The sequence below is a fragment of the Panthera pardus genome, unplaced genomic scaffold (genome assembly GCF_024362965.1).
Source record: "Panthera pardus isolate Hobbes unplaced genomic scaffold, ASM2436296v1 HiC_scaffold_24, whole genome shotgun sequence".
In the NCBI taxonomy this organism is placed as follows: Eukaryota; Metazoa; Chordata; class Mammalia; order Carnivora; family Felidae; genus Panthera; species Panthera pardus.
Genome location: NW_026526810.1, coordinates 47,341,563 through 47,365,125, shown reverse-complemented (window position 1 = coordinate 47,365,125; position 23,563 = coordinate 47,341,563). Strand labels below are relative to the sequence as shown.

General features: G+C 36.5%; 1 protein-coding gene across 2 annotated transcripts in view; it reads right to left on the bottom strand.

Moving 5' to 3' along the window:
- Positions 1-23,563, bottom strand: part of SECISBP2L (SECIS binding protein 2 like) — a 65,418-nt gene that overhangs the window by 22,926 nt on the left and 18,929 nt on the right. The window contains exons 7-14 of one of the 2 annotated variants that reach the window (XM_019442167.2): positions 23,365-23,480; positions 17,376-17,510; positions 15,614-15,694; positions 14,941-15,108; positions 14,672-14,813; positions 7,119-7,288; positions 6,065-6,197; positions 4,307-4,469 (exon numbers count right to left, since the gene is read on the bottom strand). In XM_019442167.2, the coding sequence (XP_019297712.1) occupies positions 4,307-4,469; positions 6,065-6,197; positions 7,119-7,288; positions 14,672-14,813; positions 14,941-15,108; positions 15,614-15,694; positions 17,376-17,510; positions 23,365-23,480 (1,108 nt within the window). The remainder of the gene's footprint in view (positions 1-4,306; positions 4,470-6,064; positions 6,198-7,118; positions 7,289-14,671; positions 14,814-14,940; positions 15,109-15,613; positions 15,695-17,375; positions 17,511-23,364; positions 23,481-23,563) is intronic. The other variant, XM_019442168.2, reaches the window with a different exon arrangement.

The window sequence follows — 23,563 nt, the reverse complement described above, 5'->3', positions numbered from 1 at the left end:
GCAAGGAAGACATGAAATTGTCACTATTTGCAGATGTGCAAATAGTTAGAAATTTGTTAGAAATTTCTATTTGTTAGAAAACACTAAAGACCATACCATAAAACAATTAGAATAAATTAATTCAGTAAAGCTGGAGGATACAAAAGTAATATACAAAAAGCTGTTCCATCTCTACACAGTAAAAACAAACTAGCAGAGAGAAAAATTAAGAAAACAATCCCATTTACAACTGCATCAAAAAGAAAAAAATACCTAGGATTACCTCGGAATAAATTTAACCATAGAGGTATAAAACCTGTACTCTGTACTCTGAAAACTGTAAGACATTGATGAAAGAAACTGAAGATGACATAAATTGAAGACAAACTGTGCTCATGGACTGGAAGAACCAATGCAGTCAAATGTCCACACTATCCAAAGAAATTTATAGATATAATGCAATCCCTATGAAAATACCAATGGCATTTTTCACAGAATTAGAACAAATAACCCTAAAATTTGTATGGAATCACAAAAGACCCAAAAAGCCAAAGCAAATCTTGAGAAAGAACAAAGCTGGAGGTATGCTCCCAGACTTCAAACTATACTGCAAAGCTATAGTAATCAAAACAGTATGGAACTGGCATAAAAACAGGTCAACAGAACAAAGAGTCCAGAAATAAACCTACACTTAAATGGTCATTCTATGACCAAAAAGTCCAAGAATATAACAAATGGGGAAAAGACTGTCTCTTCAACAAATGGTGTGCAGAAAAATGGACAGCTACATGCAAAACAATGAAACCAGAACTGCTTTCATACACGATATACAAAAATAATCTCACAATGGATTAAAGACCTAAATGTAAGGCCTGAAACCATGGAACTCCTACAGGAAAACATCATCAATAAATTCTTGAATATCAGTCTTAGCAGTTTTTTGGGTTTTTTGGATCTGTCTCCTCAGGCAAGGGCAACAAAAGCAAAAATAAGCATTTTTTTTGTTTGTTTTCTGATGAGACTGTATCAAACTAAAAATCTTTTACACAACATAGGAAACCATCAACAAAACAAAACAGCAACCTATTGAATGGGAGAAGATATTTGCAAATGATATATAAGAGATTAATATAAAAAAAAAAATTAATACCCAGATTACATATAAGGACTCCTACAACTCAACATCAAAAAAACCCAAATAATCTGATAAGAAAATGGGCAGAAGACCTGAATAGACATTCCAGAAAAGACATACAGATGGCCAACAGACATATGAAAAAATGCTCAACATCGCTAATCTTCAGGTAAATACAAATCAAAACCACAATGAGGTATCACCTCATGCCTATCAGAATAGTTAGAATCAAAAAGAGAAGAAGTGGCAAACCCTATCAAAATAATACCAGCATTCTTCACAGAGCTAGAACAAACAATCCTAAAATCTGTATGGAACCAGACAAGACCCCAAATAGCCAAAGCAATCTTGAAAAAGAAAACCAAAGCTGGAGGCATCACAATCCCAGACTTCAAGCTGTATTACAAAACTGTAATCAAGACATTATGGTACTGGCACAAGAACAGACACTCAGATCAATGGAACAGAATAGAGAACCCAGAAATGGACCCACAAACATAGGGCCAACTCATCTTTGACAAAGTAGGAAAGACTATCCAGTGGAATAAAGACAGTCTCTTCAGCAAGTGGTGCTGGGAAAACTGGACAGCGACATGCAGAAGAATGAACCTGGACCACTTTCTTACACCATACACAAAAATAAACTCAAAATGGATGAAGACCTCAATGTAAGACAGGAAGCCATCAAAATCCTCAAGGAGAAAGCAGGCAAAAACCTCTTTGACCTCAGCCATAACAACTTCTTACTCAATACGTCTCTGGAGGCAAGGGAAACAAAAGCAAAAATGAACTACTGGGACCTCATCAAAATTAAAAGCTTCTGCACAGTGAAGGAAACAATCAGCAAAACTAAAAGGCAACTGACGGAATGGGAGAAGATATTTGCAAACCACATATCAGATAAAGGGCTAGTATCCAAAATCTATAAAGAACTTATCAAACTTGCCACCCAAAAAACAAATAATCCAGTGAAGAAATGAGCAAAAGACATGAATAGACACTTCTCCAAAGAAGACATCCAGATGGCTAACAGACACATGAAAAAATGCTCCACATCACTCATCATAAGGGAAATACAAATCAACACCACGATGAGATACCACCTCACACCTGTCAGAATGGCTAACATTAACACCTCAGGCAATGACAGATGTTGGCAAGGATGCAGAGAAAGGGGATCTCTTTTGCACTGCTGGTGGGAATGCAAACTGGTGCAGTCACTCTGGAAAACAGTTTGGAGGTTCCTCAAAAAACTAAAAATAGAACTACCCTATGACCCAGCAATTGCAGTACTAGGTATTTACCCAAGGGATACAGGTGTGCTGTTTCGAAGGGGCACATGCACCCCAATGTTTATAGCAGTGCTATATCGACAATAGCCAAAGTATGGAAAGAGCCCAAATGTCCATCGACAGATGAAAGGATAAAGAAGATGTGGTATATATATATACAATGGAGCATTACTCAGCAATCAAAAAGAATGAAATCTTGCCATTTGCAACTATGTGGATGGAACTGGAGGGTATTAGGCTAAGCGAAATTAGTCAGAGAAAGACAAATATCATATGACTTTACTCATATGAGGAATTTAAGATGAAAAAACAGATGAACATAAGGGAAAGGAAGCAAAAATAATATAAAAACGGGGGCGGGGGGGACACAACATAAGAGACTCTTAAATATGGAGAACAAACAGAGGGTTACTGGAGGGGATGTGGGAGTGGGGAATGGGCTAACGGGTAAGGGACACTAAGGAATCTACTTCTGAAATCATTGTTCACTATATGCTAACTAACTTGGATGTAAATTAAAAACAATTTAAATAAATAAAGACAAGAAGCATTGGTGAGGATGTGAAGGAAAGGGAACTCTCATGTACTACTGGGGGAAACAGAACTACCATACAATGTAGCAATTCCATTTCCTGGTATTTACCTGAAGAAAACAAAAACATGAATTCAAAAAGATATATTCACCCCTATGTTCACTGCAGTATTACTCACAATAAACCAAGACATGGAAGGAACCTAAGTGTCCACTGATAAATGAATGAATAAAGAAAATGGGGGTGTGGCTATGTGTGGAATATTGTACACTGTGTGTGGAATATTATTTAGCCATAAAAAATAATGAAATCTTGCCATCTGCAACAACGTGGATGGACCCAGGGAATATTATGCTAAGTGAAATAAATCAGAGAAAAACAAATATCATATGATTTTACTTATATATAGAATCTAAAACACAAAACAAGTGACCAAAACAGAAATAGATTCACAAATAGAGAATAAAATTGTGGTTGCCAGATGGGAAGGGAGTGGAGATACAGATGAAATAGGTGAAACACGAACTTCCAGTTATAAAGTAAGTACATCACAAGGATATAAAACACATCATACAGAATATAGTCAATATTACTGTAATAACTTGGGTGACAGATGGTAACTAAGACTTCTCATGATGATCATTTCATAATGTATATGATGTCAAATCACTATATAGTACACCTAAAACTAATTATCATATTGTGTATCAACTACACTTCAATTAAAAAAAACAAAGGAATAGAACAAACCAATATGGTTTGGATTCATACTGATTTTTCATTCACCCTGGGATTCTTTCATATGTCATTTTTAAATGTAAAATAAATCCATCTATACAAATGTGAAAATCCTAAAATCCTTCATAGGAGTAACTTCTAGTTCAAGATTACTCACTGATGGGCATTTTAAAACAGAAATATTTGCTTAAAAACAAACAGCTTCATGTAATATGTTTACTTCATGGAACGGGGTCTTAGAAACTTGTTATTTATTCGTTACACGGGGTTTTTTTCTGAAAGGCCAATAATATAAACAAAAAAGCAAAAGCATTTGAGGAGGAAAAACTTCCTATTAAGGCACTGTATATGTAAGATATAAGAAGTCAAATTTCCAGGTTTATTTATAAACACTATTTGATATAAAAAGAATATTTACTATGAAATCACTTTCATATGAACACTGATAGCTGATAGAAATCAAATGCTTTAAATACAATAAAACTAGCTGCTAAACATAATTTGAAGGAAGAACTTAAATATCTTTGAAGTGCTGCATGCTTCACCCATCAAGTAATGACAATACTGTATTCAGAACTACAATCAAGATACTTAAACTATTCAACCTCAATAATGAGGCTAAAACTTACTCTCTAAATCTTTTGCTGTGGATTTTGGTTATTGTAGAAGATGCCATCGGACTGCCTATCCCAGAACTAGCCGGAGAGCCTTGTGACACAGGTGTCATACAGTATGGAGAATTCTGACTTGCTGGAGAGAGCGAAGTATCACTGGGCATGCTCAGTCCAGTATCTGTGGAGATGTGGGGTGAAGGGAAAGAATTTAGAAACATTAAATGCTGAAAAGCTATCTACTGATCAATGCTTAGAATGGCAGCTGTCTTTTGTATAACTTCCAAATTCCAAAGAAGCTAATGAGTTGGGCATTGTTTATATCACAAACATTTCTCATATACTACAAAAATGAAGTCTTCCTATTATCTCTTAAAACATACTCTTAAAAATCAAGTGCAGCCGAGCCTGTAAGTCTCTACAGAAGAGAGGAGAGAAAGCCAAATGATCTAAAACATGTATTCTTAGAGGATTTAAATTGAAGAACAAAGGTAATAACTTTTGAACCTCTTTCCAGATCATATTACCCATCTCCTTCGTCTCAATTTTTTCACCTATTTCTTAGAAATACATTTTTTAACTGTCTACAAACTCCCATTGCTGCTGGCAGTGATGAATTCTACCTCACACATCCTCTCCACACCACTCCTCATTTCTTCAGACACCACCCCAGTTTCTCTCTTATTTGGTCTTTGCTTCTGTTCTTAGGCAGCCTCATTCTTTATATATACCACCTCTTGATTTCACTGCCCCCTTCATTTACTGCTTCTTTCTTAAACAGCTAAATTCAAGAAATGAGTTATTTTTTGTACTCCAGTCCACTAATTAGCAAAGTCACACATGTATCTTACCTCCCTACCAATGATAAGCTTTTGGAGTAGGACAATCCATTCTTTATTACATTTCCTGACCTTCTACCCCCAACCCAGTTACTGAAGTACACATGGTAAGTGTTCAATAAACACTTGAATGAATGTTGAATTCATCCATTTTTGAATGAATGGATAAACCTAAATACAAAGGCAAGGATATTTAATTAAGAGAAAAGGGGAATGCTAGCCAAATATGTCCTAGCTGAACAATCTTCAGAAGCACTCATTTTTCTACACAATGGAACACTACCAGTTAATATGTGCAAATCAGACTTGAATGTGTTGCAGAAAGGAATACACATATACCAGCAGAAAAGGGGACCTAGCCAGGGATCTCTTTAAATCTTTCTTCCACAGCAGTAAAAATATCAGAAAGAATGTGCAGTTTTGCTGAGGTCCCATTCAAAATGATATGTGCTGGCTACTGTATGGGACTATATCTTATTGATCAACTGAATTCTGTACTACAAAAGGCTCTGTAATTCTTCACTCATTGTGGTATATGTATTAATTCATAAAAGCAAGAAAGAAAATCAACAAAAACAATTCAATGAAAAATAGTCCTGTGAAGAAAATAGCCAATAGTGTTCTAGATACAAAAGAAGACAAAATGAAAGAACTATGAATTACGTAAGATACATTGGTGAGATCATAATTATTAGTGTATACAACAAATTCAGGACTCAAGCCTCAAAAATGCCACAGTTCTGCTATATAACACCTGCCCCTTCCCCCTGTTAAATATCTCCCTATAGAGGCATCTTCAAAACAAACCACTCTCAAAAATAAAGAAATTTACATAAAATATGGAGCATATCCTCCAATTAGGATAATAACTAGTGATGGCCTATTAATTAAAATACTCTGAACCATTCCACGAGAAGGGAGAAAGGGACAATCTTACCTTCCTGGGAAACAATCTCCTGTGGCAAATCATCAATAAAATCTAAGTGCATTTCTATTGGTTCCTCAGATCCCAAAAGGTTGTGGTCCACAGTTAAACGGCCCTTCTTTTCCTCTCTTTCTTTCAAAATAACCTAAAAGTCATTACCAATCTTTAATTACTGATCACTCTTTAAGAATGTATAGAATGATTAAAATGTTCACTATTACACAGATACAGTTCACTTAAAAATGGACATGAGGAGTTTGGTTGGCTACATGTTTAGTTGGCTACAAACAAACTGGCAAAAAAAAAAAAAAAAATGTAATTTTAGGCCCTGTAGTTGAAAAAGGTACCATATCCAAAATAAAGGAAGGCAATTATGCTGTATAATGCTACAGCTATCAAACCACATCTGCTTCACGCTTTAACTCCTGATTGACAAACTAGAGTTTCCACAAAAATGGATAAAATAACAAGTGTGGAAACCAGGTCATACAGTTTAACATTAAATTTACATTTTGCAGTTTTCAATTATTTGGACCTGGATTATCTCATTCTGCTCCTAACAATACTGAGTTAGGGGCACCTGGCAGGCTTAGTTGGTATAGCATGCGACTCTGGATCTTGGGGTTGTTGAGTTCAAGCTCCATGCTGGGTGCAGAGATTATACCCACAAAAATAAAATACCGAGTTAAATACAGCAGATATTATCCCAACTTATCGATGAAGAAGATAAGGGTAAGAAAGGTTTGCCTAAAACTATATAATTTAGTACCAGAATCTAGGGCTTCTGATTCCTACAGTCCAATGTTTTGGATGCTACATGTTTAACTTCTTTTGCTTTTTTTTAACCTTACAGAAAGAATTCATCCTCCAGGGTTTTGTTCAATATAGAAAGATAATCATGATGCTGATGATATCCCCAACTTTCAATTAACTATTCATCATAAAGATATACACCTATAAATATCTCATAACAATCTGTTGGCTAAAATGCCACAACTACTTTTGCAAAACATTTTAAATCCTTAAATTTAACTTGTAAAATAAACATCTCCAGGTTTCGGTTTACCTTTTTAAGTGCTGTGGGTCGTTTTAGTTTAGCAATTTCCTTCTCTTTTCCTTTCTTTGCTTTAGAGGAAGTAATGTCCAAAGAATTAAAGGATGTCAAACATGGCTGACTTTTGGTTAAGGGTTTTCTGTTAGTAGAGTCTTTAGTGTGAAAAGAAGCTGCAGTGACCACTAAAAACAAACAAGAACATTAGCTTTACTATTACAGCCAGCGCCACATACAATGAACATTTCTAATGATAAATCTACAAGAACATCCTCTTCTTGTGGGAGAATAGACATCATAATAGTAGGAGTAATACGGGGCCATGCAGTATCTCTCAGGTACAGCTTTTATGCATCTGTTTAACCTCCATAAGATAAAGATGACAAAGCCAATGCAGGTAACTAATTTAGCAATCCAAAGCAGGGACAAATAAATTATTAGTTCTACTCCACAGCAGCAAGCCTCAAGCATGGCAATTCTTTGCAACTGGTCTCCAGGCAGAACCACTCTACCTCTGCAATTTCAAAACTTTGCACCTCTCCTTATTCCTACGGAATCTTACATAAGAATCACCCTTATACAGGGCACCTAGGTGGCTCAGTCTGTTAAGCTGACTTAAGCTCAGGACACGATCTCTTGGTTCATGAGTTCAAGCCTGGCATCAGGCTTTCTGCTGTCAGCACAGAGCCCGCTTCAGATCCTCTGTCTCCCTCTCCCTGCCATTCCCCCATGCGGGTGTTCTCTCTCTCTCTCTCTCAAAAATAAACATTAAAAAAAATTATTAAAAAACCATCACCCTTTTATATGAAATAGTCTATCACTCCTCACTTCCATCCACCAGTGAAGAGTGATCTTCCCCTTTGGCTGCACTCTCAGTACTATTCAGCAGTTCTTTTACACCTGATTGATACCCTCACCCAGTAGTGGTGACTCAGTCCTTTAGCAGTCCGAGGACCTTATCCTCAATCCTCGTGCTCTAGCAGCAAAGCTCTCCTATTACTCCCTGAGAAGCTGCTGTCCAATATAAATGGATATGCCAGGCACCTGGGTTGTTCAGTCAGTTTAGCATCCAACTTTGGCTCAGGTCATGATCTCGCAGTCCATGAGTTCGAGCCCCATGTCAGGCTCTGTGCTGACAGCTTAGAGCCTGGAACCTGCTTCAGAGTCTGTGTCTCCCTCTCTCTCTCTCTCTGCCCCTCCCCTGCCTGTGCTCCCTCTCTCTCTCAAAAATAAACATAAAAAAACATTAAATGAATCAGCACTCCTGTATCCTTTGGATAAATTCCTAGTAGTGCTATTGCTGGGTCGTAGGATAGTTCTATTTTTAATTTTTTTGAGGAACCTCCACAAGGTTTTACACAGCGGCTGCACCAGTTTGCATTCCCACCAACAGTGCAAGAGGGTTCACTTTTTTCCACATCCTCACCAGCATCTGCTGTTTCCTGAGTTGTTAATTTTAGCCACTCTGACCGGTGTGAGGTGGTATTTCATTGTGGTTTGGATCTGTATTTCTCTGATGATGAATGATGTTGACCATCTTTTCATGTGTTTGTTGGCCATCTGGATGTCTTTTTTGGAAAAGTGTCTATTCATGTCTTCTCCCCATTCCTTCACTGGATTATTTGTTTTTCAGGTGTTGAGTATGGTAAGTTCTTTATAGATTTTTGGATACTAACCCTTTATCTGATAGGTCATTTGCAAGTATCTTATCCCATTCCATCAGTTGCCTTTTAGTTCTATTGATTGTTTCCTTTGCAGTGTAAAAGCTTTTTACCCTGAGGAGGTCCCAATAATTCATTTTTGCTTTTAATTCCCTTGCCTTTGGAGATGTGTCAAGCAAGAAATTGCTGTGGCTGAGGTCAGAGGTTGTTGCCTGCTTTCTCCTCTAGGGTTTTGATGGCGTCTTGTCTCACATTTAGGTCTTTCATCCATTTTGAGTTTATTTTTGTGAATGGTGTAAGAAAGTGGTCTAGTTTCATTCTTCTGCATGTCACTGTCCAGTTCTCCCAGCACCATTTGCTAAAGAGACGGTCTTTTTTTCCATTGGATACTCTTTCCTGCTTTGTCAAAGATTAGCTGGCCATACATTTGTGGGTCCAATTCTGGGTTCTCTATTCTATTCCATTGGTCTATATGTCTGTTTTTGTGCCAATACCACACATACTGTCTTGATGATTACAACTTTGTAGTAGAGTCTGGGATTGCCATGCTTCCCACTCTGGTTTCCTTTTTCAATATTATTTTGGATATTCGGGGTCTTTTGTGGTTCTATACAAATTTTAGGATTGTTTGTTCTAGCTTTGAGAAGAATGCTGGGGCAATTTTGATTGGGATTCCATTGAATGTGTAGATTGCTTTGGGTAGTATTGACTTTTTAACAATATTTATTCTTCCAATCCATGAGCATGGAATTTTTTCCATTTCTTTGTGTCTTCTTCAATTCCCTTCATAAGCTTTCTAGAGTTTTCAGCATACAGATCTTTTACATCTTTGGTTAGGTTTATCCCTAGGTATTTTATGGTTCTTGGTGCAATTGTAAATGGGATCAATTTCTTGAATTCTCTGTTGCTTCATTATTGGTGTATACAAATGCAACCGATTTCTGTACACTGATTTTGTACCCAGCGACTTTGCTGAATTCATGTATCAATTCTAGCAGCCTTTTGGTGGAGTCTTTCGGGTTTTCCATGTAGAGTATCATGTTGTCTGCGAAAAGTGAAAGTTTGACTTCTTCTTTGCCAATTTTGATGCCTTTTATTTCATTTTGTTGTCTGACTGCTGATGCTAGGACTTCCAACACTACATTAAACAACAATGGTGAGAGTGGACATCCCTGTTGTGTTGCTGATCTCAGGGGGAAAGCTCTCAGTTTTTCCCGATTGAGGATGATATTAGCTGTGGGCTTTTAATATAGGGCTTTTATGATGTTTAGGTATGTTCCTTCTATCCTGACTTTCTTGAGGGTTTTTACTAAGAAAGGATGCTGTATTTGTCAAAATGTTTTTTCTGCATCTATTGACACAGTAATATGGCTCTTATCCTTTCTTTTATTAATGTGATGTATCACACTGACTGATTTGCAAATATTGAACCAGCCCTGCAGTCCAGGATTGAATCCCACTTGATCATAGTAATTCTTTTTATATGCTATTGAATTCGATCTGCTAGTACCTTGTTGAGAATTTTTGCATCCATGTTCATCAGGGATATTGGCCTATAATTCTCCTTTTTTGTGGGGTCTCTGGTTAGGGAATCAAAGTAATGTTGGCTTCATAGAATGAGTCTGGAAGTTTTCCTTCCATTTCTATTTTTTGCAACAGCCTGAGAAGGACAGGTATCAATTCTGCTTTAAATGTCTGGTAGAATTCCTAGGGAAGCCATCTGGTCCAGGACTCTTATTTGTTGGCAGATTTTTGATAGCTGATTCAATTTCTTCACTGCTTATGGGTCTATTCAAACTTTCTATTTCTTCCCATTTGAGTTTTGGTACAGTGTGTCTAGGAATTTGTCCACTTCTTCCAGGTTGTCCAGTTGGCATTTAATTTTTCATAGAATTCTCCAATAATTGCTTGTATTTCTGAGGGACTGTGATAAATCCATTTTCATTCATGATTTTATCTATTGGGGTCCGCTCTCTTTTCTTTTTGAGAAGTCTGGCTAGGGGTTTATTAATTTTGTTTATTTTTTCAAAACAACAGCTCTTAAGTTTCATTGATCTGTTCTACTGGGTTTTTTTTGTTTGTTTGTTTGTTTTTCTGTTTTTGGATTCTATATTGTTTATTTCTGCTCTGATCATTATTATTTCTCTCCTTCTGCTGGCCTTGGGGTTTCTTTGTTGTTCTGCTTCTAGTTTCTTTCAGTGCACTGTTAGATTTTGTATTTGGGATTTTTCTTGTTTCTTGAAACAGGCCTGGACTGCAATGTATTTTTCTCTCAGGACTGCCTTTGCTGCATCCCAAAGGGTTTGGATTGTTGTGTTTTCACTTTCATTTGTTTCCATATATTTTTTAATTTCTTCTTTAACTGCCTGGTTCACCCCTTCATTCTTTAGTAGTATGTTCTTTAACCTCCATGCATTTGGAGGTTTTCCAAAAATGTTTACAATAGCATTTTCAACAATAGCCAAATCATAGAAAGAGCCTAAATGTCCATCAACTGTTGAATGGATAAAGAAGATGTGGTTTATGTATACAATGGAATACTACTTGGCAATGAGAAAGAATGAAATCATGCCATTTGCAGCAACACGGATGGAACTGGATGGTGTTATGTTGAGTGAAATAAGTCTGTCAGAGAAAGACAGATATCATATGTTTTCACTCATATGTGGATCTTGAGAAACCTAACAGAAGACCATGGGGGAAGGAAAGGAGAAAAAATAGTTACAAACAAAGAGGGAGAGAAGCAAACCATAAGAGACTGTTAAATCTAGAGAACAATCTGACAGTTGATGGGGGTGGGGAAGAGGGGAATATGGGTGATGGGCACTGAGGAGGGCACTTGTTGGGATGAGCACTGGATGTTGTATGTAAGCGATGAACCACAGGAATCTACCCAAAAACCAAGAGCACACTTTACACACTGTATGTTAGCCAAAATTATATATATATATATATAAATTAAATGTACATGCCACCTGAGAGGAGGCAGAAGGCATCCTAATTCCTGTTCACTGTGTATCACCACCTCTCCTCTTAATCCCATCTCAGGGGGCGCCTGGGTGGCTCAGTTGGTCAAGCTTCTGACTCTTGATTTCAGCTCAGGTCATGATCTCACAGTTTCATGAGTTCGAGCCAGGCTCGAACACCAGGCTCTGCACTGACGGCGTGGAGCCTGCTTGAGATTTTCCCTCTCTGTCTGACACTCCCTTGCTCATACTGTTTCTCAAAAATAAATAATAAATAAAAATCTTTAAATAAGAAATCCCATCTCAGGATTAATTTCCCAAGGATCTTGCTCTACGCATTTCCCTTTCATCTTTCAAGGTCTTCCTCGACCCCCAACTCTTTTCCCTATCTCCCAACAAGAAGCTAAATCTTCTGTATATAGAAGAAAGAAAAACAAAAAACAGACAAACCAACAAAACCATTCCCCTGACTGGCTTCCCCTCACACTAAAGTACTATCACTCCCCTTTCCTCCCTTACTAAACTTCTCAATAGTCTGCTTTACCAGTTATTTACACTGATGTGGATGCTATCTAATTGTAGCTGAGTGACGAGGTGAGCTTAGGATCCTTCTATGTGGCCATTTTCCCCAGAGGTCCTGAAGAGTCTGCTTTCTGGTCTCTGTCCTACCCATGTGCTCACAAATGCTATGGTCAAGATCACATACAAGCTTGCAATCACTAAATCTAATTCTTCTTGCTGTCCTTTAAATCTAAGCACACCACAAGACTTTATCCTTGAATATATTTTCCTAACTTTTCTTTCCCCTAACAACCTTATGTATTTCCAGAGCTACACTTCCATCTCTCTTTGAAACTCACTGACTTCTAACCTAAACTGCACATAACTACAATTTAAACAGGCACCATCAGGATATCCCTAACTAGCATTTCAAACACAATAGGGCTGGAGTCTGTTCTTCCCAACAAAAATTCTTCTTCCATGATCCCTGTTTGATATCATTATAATCACCACAATCCTCCAATGAGGAGAGTTTGGAGTCCTCTTTGACCTGTTTCCACATCCCATCAGTTAAAAAACAAACAAACAAAACCCTATCAATTCCTCATAATCTTTTGACATACCTACAATAGTCTCACTCTTTTCTTGGACTTCCCAAGAAAAGTCCATTTTTTTGCAATCAATACTTTCTAATTTAAACACTGGTGACAGGTTAGAGGTTAATCTCATTTCCATCTGACAAGAATTATACTCTCCCTTCAAAGCCCAATCCAAATGTTATAATATATGAAGTGATTTGTAACATCCTCCCCATACCTCTCCATTGACTATTATAAAGCACTCTTCTCTTCTGAAAGTTCATAAAACTTTGCTGGTATCCTTCCTAAGGCACTGCTCTTTATTAGTTATTTATGTATGTCTTTCTCCCCAACTAGATTATTAACTTTTTAATCTGTAATTCCACAGTCCTTGACATGCTTTCCATGTAAATATTTACAGTTGTATAAATTAACATTTGCTAAATAAATCAAAGTTATAACAATAAAGCCATCACAGGTTAACAATCTCTTCTCCACAGTAATTAGTTAACATTTATTGAGTGATTATAACCCAGATACTCTTCTGACCACATTACATGTACCATCTCATTTACTCTTCAAAACAACCCTGAAGTAGGTACTATCATTACCTCCATCTTAATGTCAGGAAATAACTTGCCAAGGAAATAGACAGAAGAACAGATTTCAAACCTAGGCAACTCAATTCCAAAGCCCCTGCTTGTTGCCATGAGGCCGTACTGCCTCCAGAATACTGCTGTCAGTTCCACTGCTATAGTCCTTTACTCTTTCAATGAGATGTAATTGCCTCTCTCTCCAACTCAACAACACGCAACTCAAAAGCTCAGTACATATTCAATACTATTTTTACTAACAGTTACTCAAAGCTAAGGTTTATACTGGACAGGTAACTAGTTGTAGGTATAAACATTCTGCACATAGAACTAAAGTTATATTCTGTTAATTATCTTCTTGTCTAAAGACAGACCCTTTACATAGGAACAGAAGAAACAGAATATTCAACTCTGCGTCTTAACATCTGCTTTTTTTGGTGCCTTTCCCCTTCCTTTATCTTACTTCTCTTCCTCTATAACTAAGGCTATGAAAAGAAATAAGGGAACACATAAGAACTGCTGAATTTTAAATCTGATAAGGTTTGCTAAAATATACATTACTATTTCAGTAGAAAGCCAAATCATTCATATTCTCTCTCTCTCTCACACATACACACACCTTGATCAAAATTCCTATGTTTCCCATTATCCAATTTAAAAGTTATAAAGCCAAATTAGTTGTGATTCTTATTTTTATCTCTGAAGAAGAAAAACATTAGCTGGTTCACAATTACACCCACTGACATTTGTACAGAGACCCGAAGGACCTGAAAGAACAAACCACACATTGATATATGAGGAAGGAGAATTCCGGGGAAAGGAAATAGTAAGCACAAAGATACTGAGCTAGGAGCATGTTGGGTGTGTCTGTGAACAGCAAGGGGGCTGACTGGCTACAGCAGTGTGCGCCAGAGAGAATGGTGATGGGGGCAAAAAGGTCACAGGATCAGCTAAGATGTGGCTTTAGTCAGGACTCCAGCAGTACTCCAAGTGAGATCAAAAGCCACTGGAGGGTTCTGAGTAGTGGAGTGATATAATCCTGTTCATATTTTTAAAAGATCACTCCTCTCAAGATAGAGTGCAGTTATAGCAGGAGGGAAAGGTAAGTAACAGGAGGCTACTACGATGCAGTACAATGATGGGGCGACGAGGGTAACAGAAGAGCTGGTGAGAAGACTCTGGATTTTTTAGATATGTATAATTTAAATTAACAATACTCAAAATATATTACCAAAAGCAAACAGCAAATTCCTCAAATAATGACATCACCTGTATATGACAGAGGTCTGGTATTAGTAATCTGCCGTGCTTTCATCGCTTGTTGTTGTTTTTCCAGAGCTGCTAACATGTCCCCCAAATCTAGCTGCACAGGTGTTTTATTCTTTTTTCCAGCTGCCTTTGATAAAGCTTCCTGCAAGGTAATATGAAAACATTTATTTTTTGTGATAGTATGAAAGTGTGGCAATTTATGATGATTATATTTGTCTTTCTGTCCCCAAATCTACCAATTATATTTGTTCACAAAAATGAATAAATACCTGTAGTTTTTTTTGCTCCATACTTATTTCTGAATATTCTTGAGCCGTGGCAAGGGCTGCTGCTAAAGCTTTCTTCTTCTGACTTTTTGCACGTTTAGGAACGGAAGTTGTAATGGGAATTGGAGTCTGCACTATATTGATTGGTGAGTTTTCAGGTAAATCATCCAACTAAGATAACCAGACAAAAACACTGTTACTGATTCCACAAAAGTCTACCTTAAGGAAAGACAATCCAGAATATGGGGTGTCCTCCAGTATAACTGGTCTGGACTCTTTGAGAATTCAATGTCATAAAGAACAGAGTAAGATGACGTGATCATTCCAGACTGGAAAATAATAGAGATAAAACAGCTTACTGCAATTGGTGATGCTTGTCTGGATCCTGGCCTGAAAACAAAATAACTCCCAAGTAAGTGAAGTTTTCCAACAAGTACGCTGCATGATCATTTAATTAATGGCGTTGTCTTGTCTGTAATAGAACTATGGATTTTATAGGAAAGTGCCTTTGTTCTGGCAATGCTGAAAATAAATATGAAGTACTAAATACACGGTTTCTTGTCTACCATGCTGCCCCCCATGTCTTTATACTAAACTATAATACTTCTTTTCAACATAACCGTAGTTCAAAAGATGTTCAAGTATTTTGCTTTTCTTTTTAAAAAGGGCCACTTACTACTTTCGAAGAAAGTTTCTGTTGAATAGTATCGTCTTTAGCATTTCCATTCTCATTTAGCTCTCGAAATCCATCTTCATCCTGAAACAGTTCCACCACATGTTAAGTAAAAGCAGTTCAAAGCAGTAAACTCTTAAGAAAAACATTTTACAATGCTGAAGAGTAATAAAAAATGGGCAAGTAATTTTTTAAATTCTAAAAGTAAACTATTTAAAGTCAGTCTTAAAAAGGAAATCTCATCTCTCGTTACAATACAGCTAATTTCATTATTCAACAATGGGGGCATATCTGCACACGTCCACCCTTTGGATTTCTATATCAACCATACCATTTTTATTAGTTCTACTTAAAAAACAAAAAGTTTATTAATGTGTCTTGAGAGAGAGAGAGAGAACAAGAGCGCACACGCGTGTGTGAGCAGGGGAAGGGCAGAGGCCAAGAGAGAGAATCCCGAGCAGGCTCCGCACTGTCGGACTCGATCTCACAAACTGTGAGATCACGACCTGATCCCAAATCAAGAGTAGGGCACTTAACTGACTGAGCCATCCAGGTGCCTCTAATTAATTCTACTCTTAAAATGGGTAGGTAATTGGAAAGAAATTCAAAAAGGATTTTATCACATGTCAGATAATTTGGAAAATATTTTCAACAGATGGCTTAGTATGAATTTCGTAAATATATTCCCTGTCCTGCAATACTACACACACCTGTCAATAAGGTTAAAAAGCTAAGAAATTTTTTTAAAACCCTATTCAAAGTAATTTCTTCACCAATCTCCTCCTTTACAGTGAAAATTATACCTAATACCTTTAACTAAATATAAGGATGGAACCAATTACATGGTTAAGTGCAAATAATAAATCTGTCACATGTACTGTTCTTCATAACTGAATAACATAACTCCCAAGTCCTTTAGGTCAATTAATAAGTTTATCTAACATATTATTCATCTTGAGCCTCTGGCCTCAAGCACATTTTCCAGTTTAATTTCCATCTATTGACCCATTTTATAGAAACTATGATAAAAAAAATGACTTATTCAAATGAGTTACGGGGGATGCTGTTCACCATGTTGACACAACCAAATTCTACCCATTCTTTAAAATCCGTTCCAACGGTTATCTCCACCCTACTACAAACTCAAAGGGATTTGTCCTTCCCTTCAATTCTGACCACACCCAAGCATTAGGTATGCAGGCATCTACGTTTCTCTGCTGTACAGCAACCTCCCTAAGGCTACTATGTTTATTCAATGTATCACTCATAGCACCTTATTTTACACATATAACAGGCCTCTAATAACAGCCATATAGACAAATAAACAATAAAAATATGGCACAGACTTTCTGCGTAGTAGAGCAACTAAAATAGCTTTGTTCTTCTCCAAGATTCTCCCACCTAGCAGCACAAATTAGCTAGACTAAACCATCCAAATCTAAAAAACTTGACAAAGAGACTAAACAATAATAAGAAAAATTAGGGAGAAAGTTTCATAGGTTTAACCCACGTAAAAACAAGTTTTACCTCTACATGTTACCTCAAAATACTCATAACGAAATTTATAAAAATAAACATTAACGAAGTTAACATTATACTATATATATATCCAAGACAAAAATGAATCAGTACTTCTAAGTAATTTATAATCTAATATCAGAATCATGTGTTAATACATAAAAAGTACTTATCATAATGTAACAAAATTAATTTCTTAATGGGAACATTTGCTATGACAGTTTATAAATAGAGCCTAAAAAAATACCTCAAAATATAAAGACTCAGAATTTGAGTCGCCTCTATGAGATTGACTGGCGTTTAACTGCTTATTATCTTGTCTCTTTTGCAAATTCTGTCTTCTTTCTGAGGAAGTACTATGTCCTCGGCATCTGAATCCAACCTAAGTAAGCCCCAGAAGGAAAAAATACATGTCTTATTATTTTAAGTGAACATTTACCTGAAATATAACATACAGAAAAGTACACAAAAGTAACTCAATGAATTTTCATAAAGTGCATAATTTATTATAAAATGTATACAATTTATTTTGACAAAATATTAAAATGTGATAATGCAAGTTAGATCCCCCCCCCCCATACGTGAATGCTGATCAGCTTTATTTATAATAGCTAAACACTGGAAAAACCCAGATGTCCTTGATTGGAGAACAGTTAAACTCACCGTGGTACATCTACACTACAAAGCAAAACTCAGACACCAAAAGGAACAAACGATTGACATACTCAATACTCTGGATGAACCTCCAGAGAATCACACAAGTGAAAAATCCAATCCTAAAAGGACTATATGAGTTCACTTATAAACATTCTTGAAATGACAAATTATAGGAAGTGGGAAACAGATCAGTGGATTCTAGGGGTTAACGAGAGGCTGGTAGGGAAAGTAACAGGAGTGTGGCTACAAAAAGGAAAAACATGAGGGAAACTTGCAGTACCAGATCTGTTCTGTATCTTGACTATATCAATATCAATATCCAGGTTGTGAGAATGGACTACAGTTTTGCAAGATGTTATCACGGGGACAAAGGGCACATTACCTTTTTATTAAACTATGATAAGTCTTCTAATGTCTGTGGTTTTATTAAAAAAGAAAGAAACAATTCCTAGGAAAGGTTAAAAATTAAAACCCTTATTTACAAGAAAATAGATTTAGGAGAATAAAATTTTCCTTCAATGCATAAATCATCACCCCATTAACAAATCTGTGAAATGTTCAACTGTCATAAAAGCAAGATTAAGAATCTTAAGACATTTCAAGCCTCCCCCCCCCCGCCCCCGCCCTTATGCCAATGCAGCCAACATGAAATGCATCTCTTAACCAGGACACTTAGAAGATGTGAGAAGTATCTTCATTACCAGTTACCAAAAATTCTAACAATAAACAGAAAATGAAGCAGATCTGGACCAGAAGGTACTAATATACAGGCTTTGGATGATGAAATCAAAGTATGCACACAAAGACCTGGAACCACCTAGCAATTCCCATGCTATGCAACTGGTCTAAAAAGACTTGGTGATAAGAAATGGATTTTTTTTTTTTTTAAGAAACAGAATTTTTAAAGGCAGCTGGGTGGTTCAGTCGGTTAAGCGCCCAACTCTTGCTTTCAGCTCAGGTCATGATCTCACGGTTGATAAAATCGAGCCCATGTCAGACTCCAGGCTGACAGAACTGAGCCTCCATGGAATTCTCTCTCTCCCTCTCTCTCTGCCCCTTCCCACTCTCTCTCTTGCATGCATGCATGCTCTCTGAATGAAAGAAAGGAAGAAAGAAAAGAAAAGAAAAGAAAAGAAAGAAAGAAGGAAAGAAAGAAAGAAAGAAAGAAAGAAAGAAAGAAAGAAAGAAAGAAAGAAAAAGAAGAAATTTTTATACTCTTTTGTGAGGTAGGCTGCATGACAGAATAAGTCAGAAGACAGTCATACTGCAAATTTAATTCTTCTACTCAACTACATCCTATAAACATCTCTTAAGAAACTGGATAATTTTCCAGACACCCAAAAGTTTCTCAATTTTAAATATTCACCTCATTTTAAAACAGGCTCATAAACATGGACAGAGAAATGGACAGAGGCATACATAAGCAATGAAACAAATCTCAGTAAAATCTTAGCTAGCATATAAGCTGGTCGCTACATGAATGTTTTCTGTAAAATTACTTCAACTTTACTATTTAGAAATTTTCAGAAAATATTTTAAAAATTGGTTCACGAAAAGCAGCTCATACAAGACTAGTAAAACAAATGCAATTTATAATGTGTAGATAAAAAAGAAACAACTTAATTCAAAAGTTATTAACATGTAAGTAAGTACTAAGACTCAAGCCCCAAAACAGGGATGACTAAAACGCAAGAGATTAATTCTTGAGCACAACTTTTCTTTCTCTGGACAGTCACTATCACAAAAAAGTAAACGCAAACCTGCCCTCCAAAGGCATTAAAATTGTATCAGAAATAAGCCCTATTGTAAAGCAGTTAAGTATATATGCATTAATGTTGCTGCAAACACTAAAACAACTTTTTTTTTAATTTTAGAGAGAGAGCGAGAACATGCAAGTGGGAGAGAGGGAGAGAGAAAGAGAATCTTAAGCAGGCTCCACACTCTGTGCAGAGCCTGACATGGGGCTCGATCCCATGACACTGGGATCATGACCTAAGCCAAAATCAAGAGTTGGATACTCAACTGACTGAGCCACCCAGAAGGCCCTAAAGATGAACTTCTTAATGCTATTTAAAACATAAACTTGTGGGGGCGCCTGGGTGGCTCAGTCGGTTGGGCGTCCGACTTCGGCTCAGGTCATGATCTTGCGGTCCATAAGTTCGAGCCCCGTGTCGGGCTCTGTGCTGGCAGCTCAGAGCCTGGAGCCTGTTTCAGATTCTGTGTCTCCCTCTCTCTCTGACCTTCCCCCGTTTATGCTCTGTCTCAAAAATGAATAAATGTTAAAAATAAATAAATAAATAAATAAATAAATAGATAGATAGATAGATAAAATAAAACATAAACTTGTGTATGGCAATAATAATGAGCAAAGTCAACAATGAAAATGAAAACCTAGCAAAATATTTGCAACTCACATTACGAACTGAAGGCTCCTAAAATTTTTTAAATTTGGTAAGAGCTTGATCAAATAGATTTAAAAAAAAATTTTTTAATGTTTATTTATTTCCAAGGCAGAGAGAGACAGAGCATGAGTGGGAGAGGGGCAGAGAGAGAGGGAGACACAGAATCTGAAGCAGGCTCCAGGCTCTGAGCTCTCAGGACAGAGCCTGACGCGGGGCTTGAACTCACAAACCATGAGATCATGACCTGAGCCAAAGTCGGTCACTCAACCGACTGAGCCACCCAGGTGCCCCTGATCAAATTGATTTTAAAAATGTACCAAAAGGAAAAAAAACAGATCAAGATACAAAAAAGAAAAAAGGGGGGGGGGGGGACAAAAAATATGACCAAACAAGTTCACAAAAAAATACAAAAAGCTGATAAACATATGGAAAGATGCTCAATATTAATATACCATTCTCAACTAACTGGCATAAATCCAAAATCCTGAAAACATACAATCTCTAAAGCTATATGGAAAAAGGCACTCTCTACATTATTGTCAAGGCTTAAATGGTATCAAATAACAAAAGTGATTTAACCTTTTCACCCATCAGTCCCTTATCCAGGAATTTATTTTGCTGCTATACACACACATTTCTAAATGATACTGTAACATGTCTATACCAGCAATAATTTACAAACAACTCAAGTGTCCATTAATAGGAAGACTACAGAAACTAACAAGGATATATCCATACTTCAAACAGGAGTTTTTTAGAAGTGTGGAAGTCCTCTATGTAATAATATGGAAATGTCTCCAAGATACATTGTTAAGTGATAAAAACAGCACAGAACAGAGTGGGAAAAACATGAGATACATAATTATATTTACATAGAATGACATGAAAATATACAAAAAAAAACCTAATTGAAGGGAAATTATAGGGAAGAGAGGACACGGGAAGGCAGGGTGAAAAGGAGTTTTTTTTTCATTGTATAATCTTTTTCATGTCTTCTATTTTTCAACCAACTCACAAAATAAAACTTTTTTTTTGTTTTTAATTTTTAGATTCTATCCATTGTTTAAAATTAAGATTACACTGAGGTCCTTGGGCGACTCAGTCAGTTAAACGTCCGACTTCAGCTCAGGTCATGATCTCGCGGTTCGTGAGTTCAAACCCCACGTCGGGCTCTGTGCTGACAGCTCAGAGCCTGGAGCCTGCTATGGATTCTGTGTCTCCCTCTCTCCCTGCTCCTCCCCCATTCCTGTACAGGTGCACATGCTCTCTCTCTCAAAAATAAATATTAAAAACAATTTTTAAATCAAATTATTAAAGTAAGGTTACATCAGAATACAGAAAGAATCTGTTCAAATGTTAAAACACTGGTAAAAATATTACAAAAGTTAAAACAGCATGGTACAGGTACCAAAATCTGATAAATGTAACAAACAGCCCAGAAACAGCACCTAAAACATAAGAAATTAGCAAATGAGTAAAAGCGTAGAACAAATCAAAGAATAGATTAAAATTTTACAACTGGTTAACTACTCTGAAAATTGACACCATTATTATATCATGCATCCAAATAAATCTCAGATAAAAAGGTCTTGCAACATTATGCTACAAAAAAAATAGCAGAAAATATAAGTGAATTATTTATTTCACTTCTAAGCGACTTTTTAAGCCTGTAAACAATCAGAAATCACAAAAGGGGAATATATTTTAACAGAAAAAAATTATTCTGAACATTACAAAACAAATACAAACTTAAAAAAAATTTTTTTTAAATGGTTATCTATTTTTGAGAGAAAAAGAGACCGAGTGGGAACAAGGGAGGGGCAGAGAGAGGCAGACACAGAATCCAAAGCAGGCTCCAGGCTCCAGCACAGAGCCCAATGTGGGGCTGGAACTCACGAACCGCAAGATCACGACCTGAGTCAAAGTCGGACACTTAAATGGCTGAGCCACACAGGTGCCCCACAGATACATACTTAAGAATAGGTCTAATAACCTATCAGAAGTAGAAAACACATTGCTCAACATCTGGCTTCAGTTCTTCTGGAATGAAGAGAAATGCAAAATAAACAAAACCTAACAGACTGCATATATGTATTTGCATTATTTTTTTATTGTTCTTTTACTATTCTTCACCACACTGGTATTATTACCTCCCCTCCAGTGGGCTATGGATACCAAAAGTAATAGTCTAGTAAGTTACAATTTGAACATAAAATGTCAGCACTTAACTAACCATTTTATAGATTTTATCTCATCTACATAAACAATTCTTGTTTTAGCTCTTTTGTTTCTAATCAAATAAAGCTAGACTGCCTCACAAGCCTGCCACAAACAGTGACTCCTAACCACAGAGAAAAGGGTATTATTCTGCTTGTTTTCCTGACATTAGGGTGCATATGAAGCACTTCATTTCAGCAAATGAGCAGGCAAGTATTTGGTCTACTTAATCTGTTAGTAACTTACTCTTATTTCAGTTCATCCACAGATCTATTCATAGGATACTCATAATGCCTTAACTAGATTTAAGGAATCCAGGAAGTCTATCTACAAACTGAAAAAGAAAAATGCTGACCAACAAACAACTCCCTGATTTCACATACAACCAACGCAGGAAGACAGTTCCTGAAAATCCATGGCAGTATGTAACGTGCTCTGCTGTACTCCAGGTAGATATTGTTCTCCCACATCACAGCATGAGGCGGCTATCTCTATGGCACTAGAACAAGCAGAGCGTGTAGCTTGTGGTGTTCATGGTCAAGTAAAGCCGTATAAACAAGACCACAGTTCTAAAGTTCAAATAATCAAAATTTATGGCATTAAATGCTTTTAAATTTTTTATATGGATAAGAAAAGACATGGCAGATGAAGCATGCCTAGAAGATATTCATTCTTCTTTAAAAATATGAAATATACAAATATATTTCTTAAATACAGTTAAGTACAAAACGGAACATATAACTATATACATGCCACTTAGAGTCAACATTTTGCCATTTTGTTTCATTACTTAAGTATTAATTTTACTAGCTAAGCCATTTTAAAGTTAGATATCATGATATTTTACTATAATTCAACACACAACTCCAAAAATTAAGGACACTGCTCTTCAAGACCACTATACCATTTACAATAATTCATCTCACACTAATCAAATTTCTCCAACCTAACTGAAATTACCTGTGAATTATTTCTTTGTTCAGTCTGCCTTCCACCTCTAGAAAATGTCTGATTTTTTTCCATCCAAGGTTTTTTCTGAGTTGCCTGGCAAGTTACATTGGACCAATTTACACCACCTGTAACCAATAAGATTTAAAAAAAGTATTTATTTGTGAAAAATGCCAAAACATACATTATCCCTTAACTTCATGTATTGAAA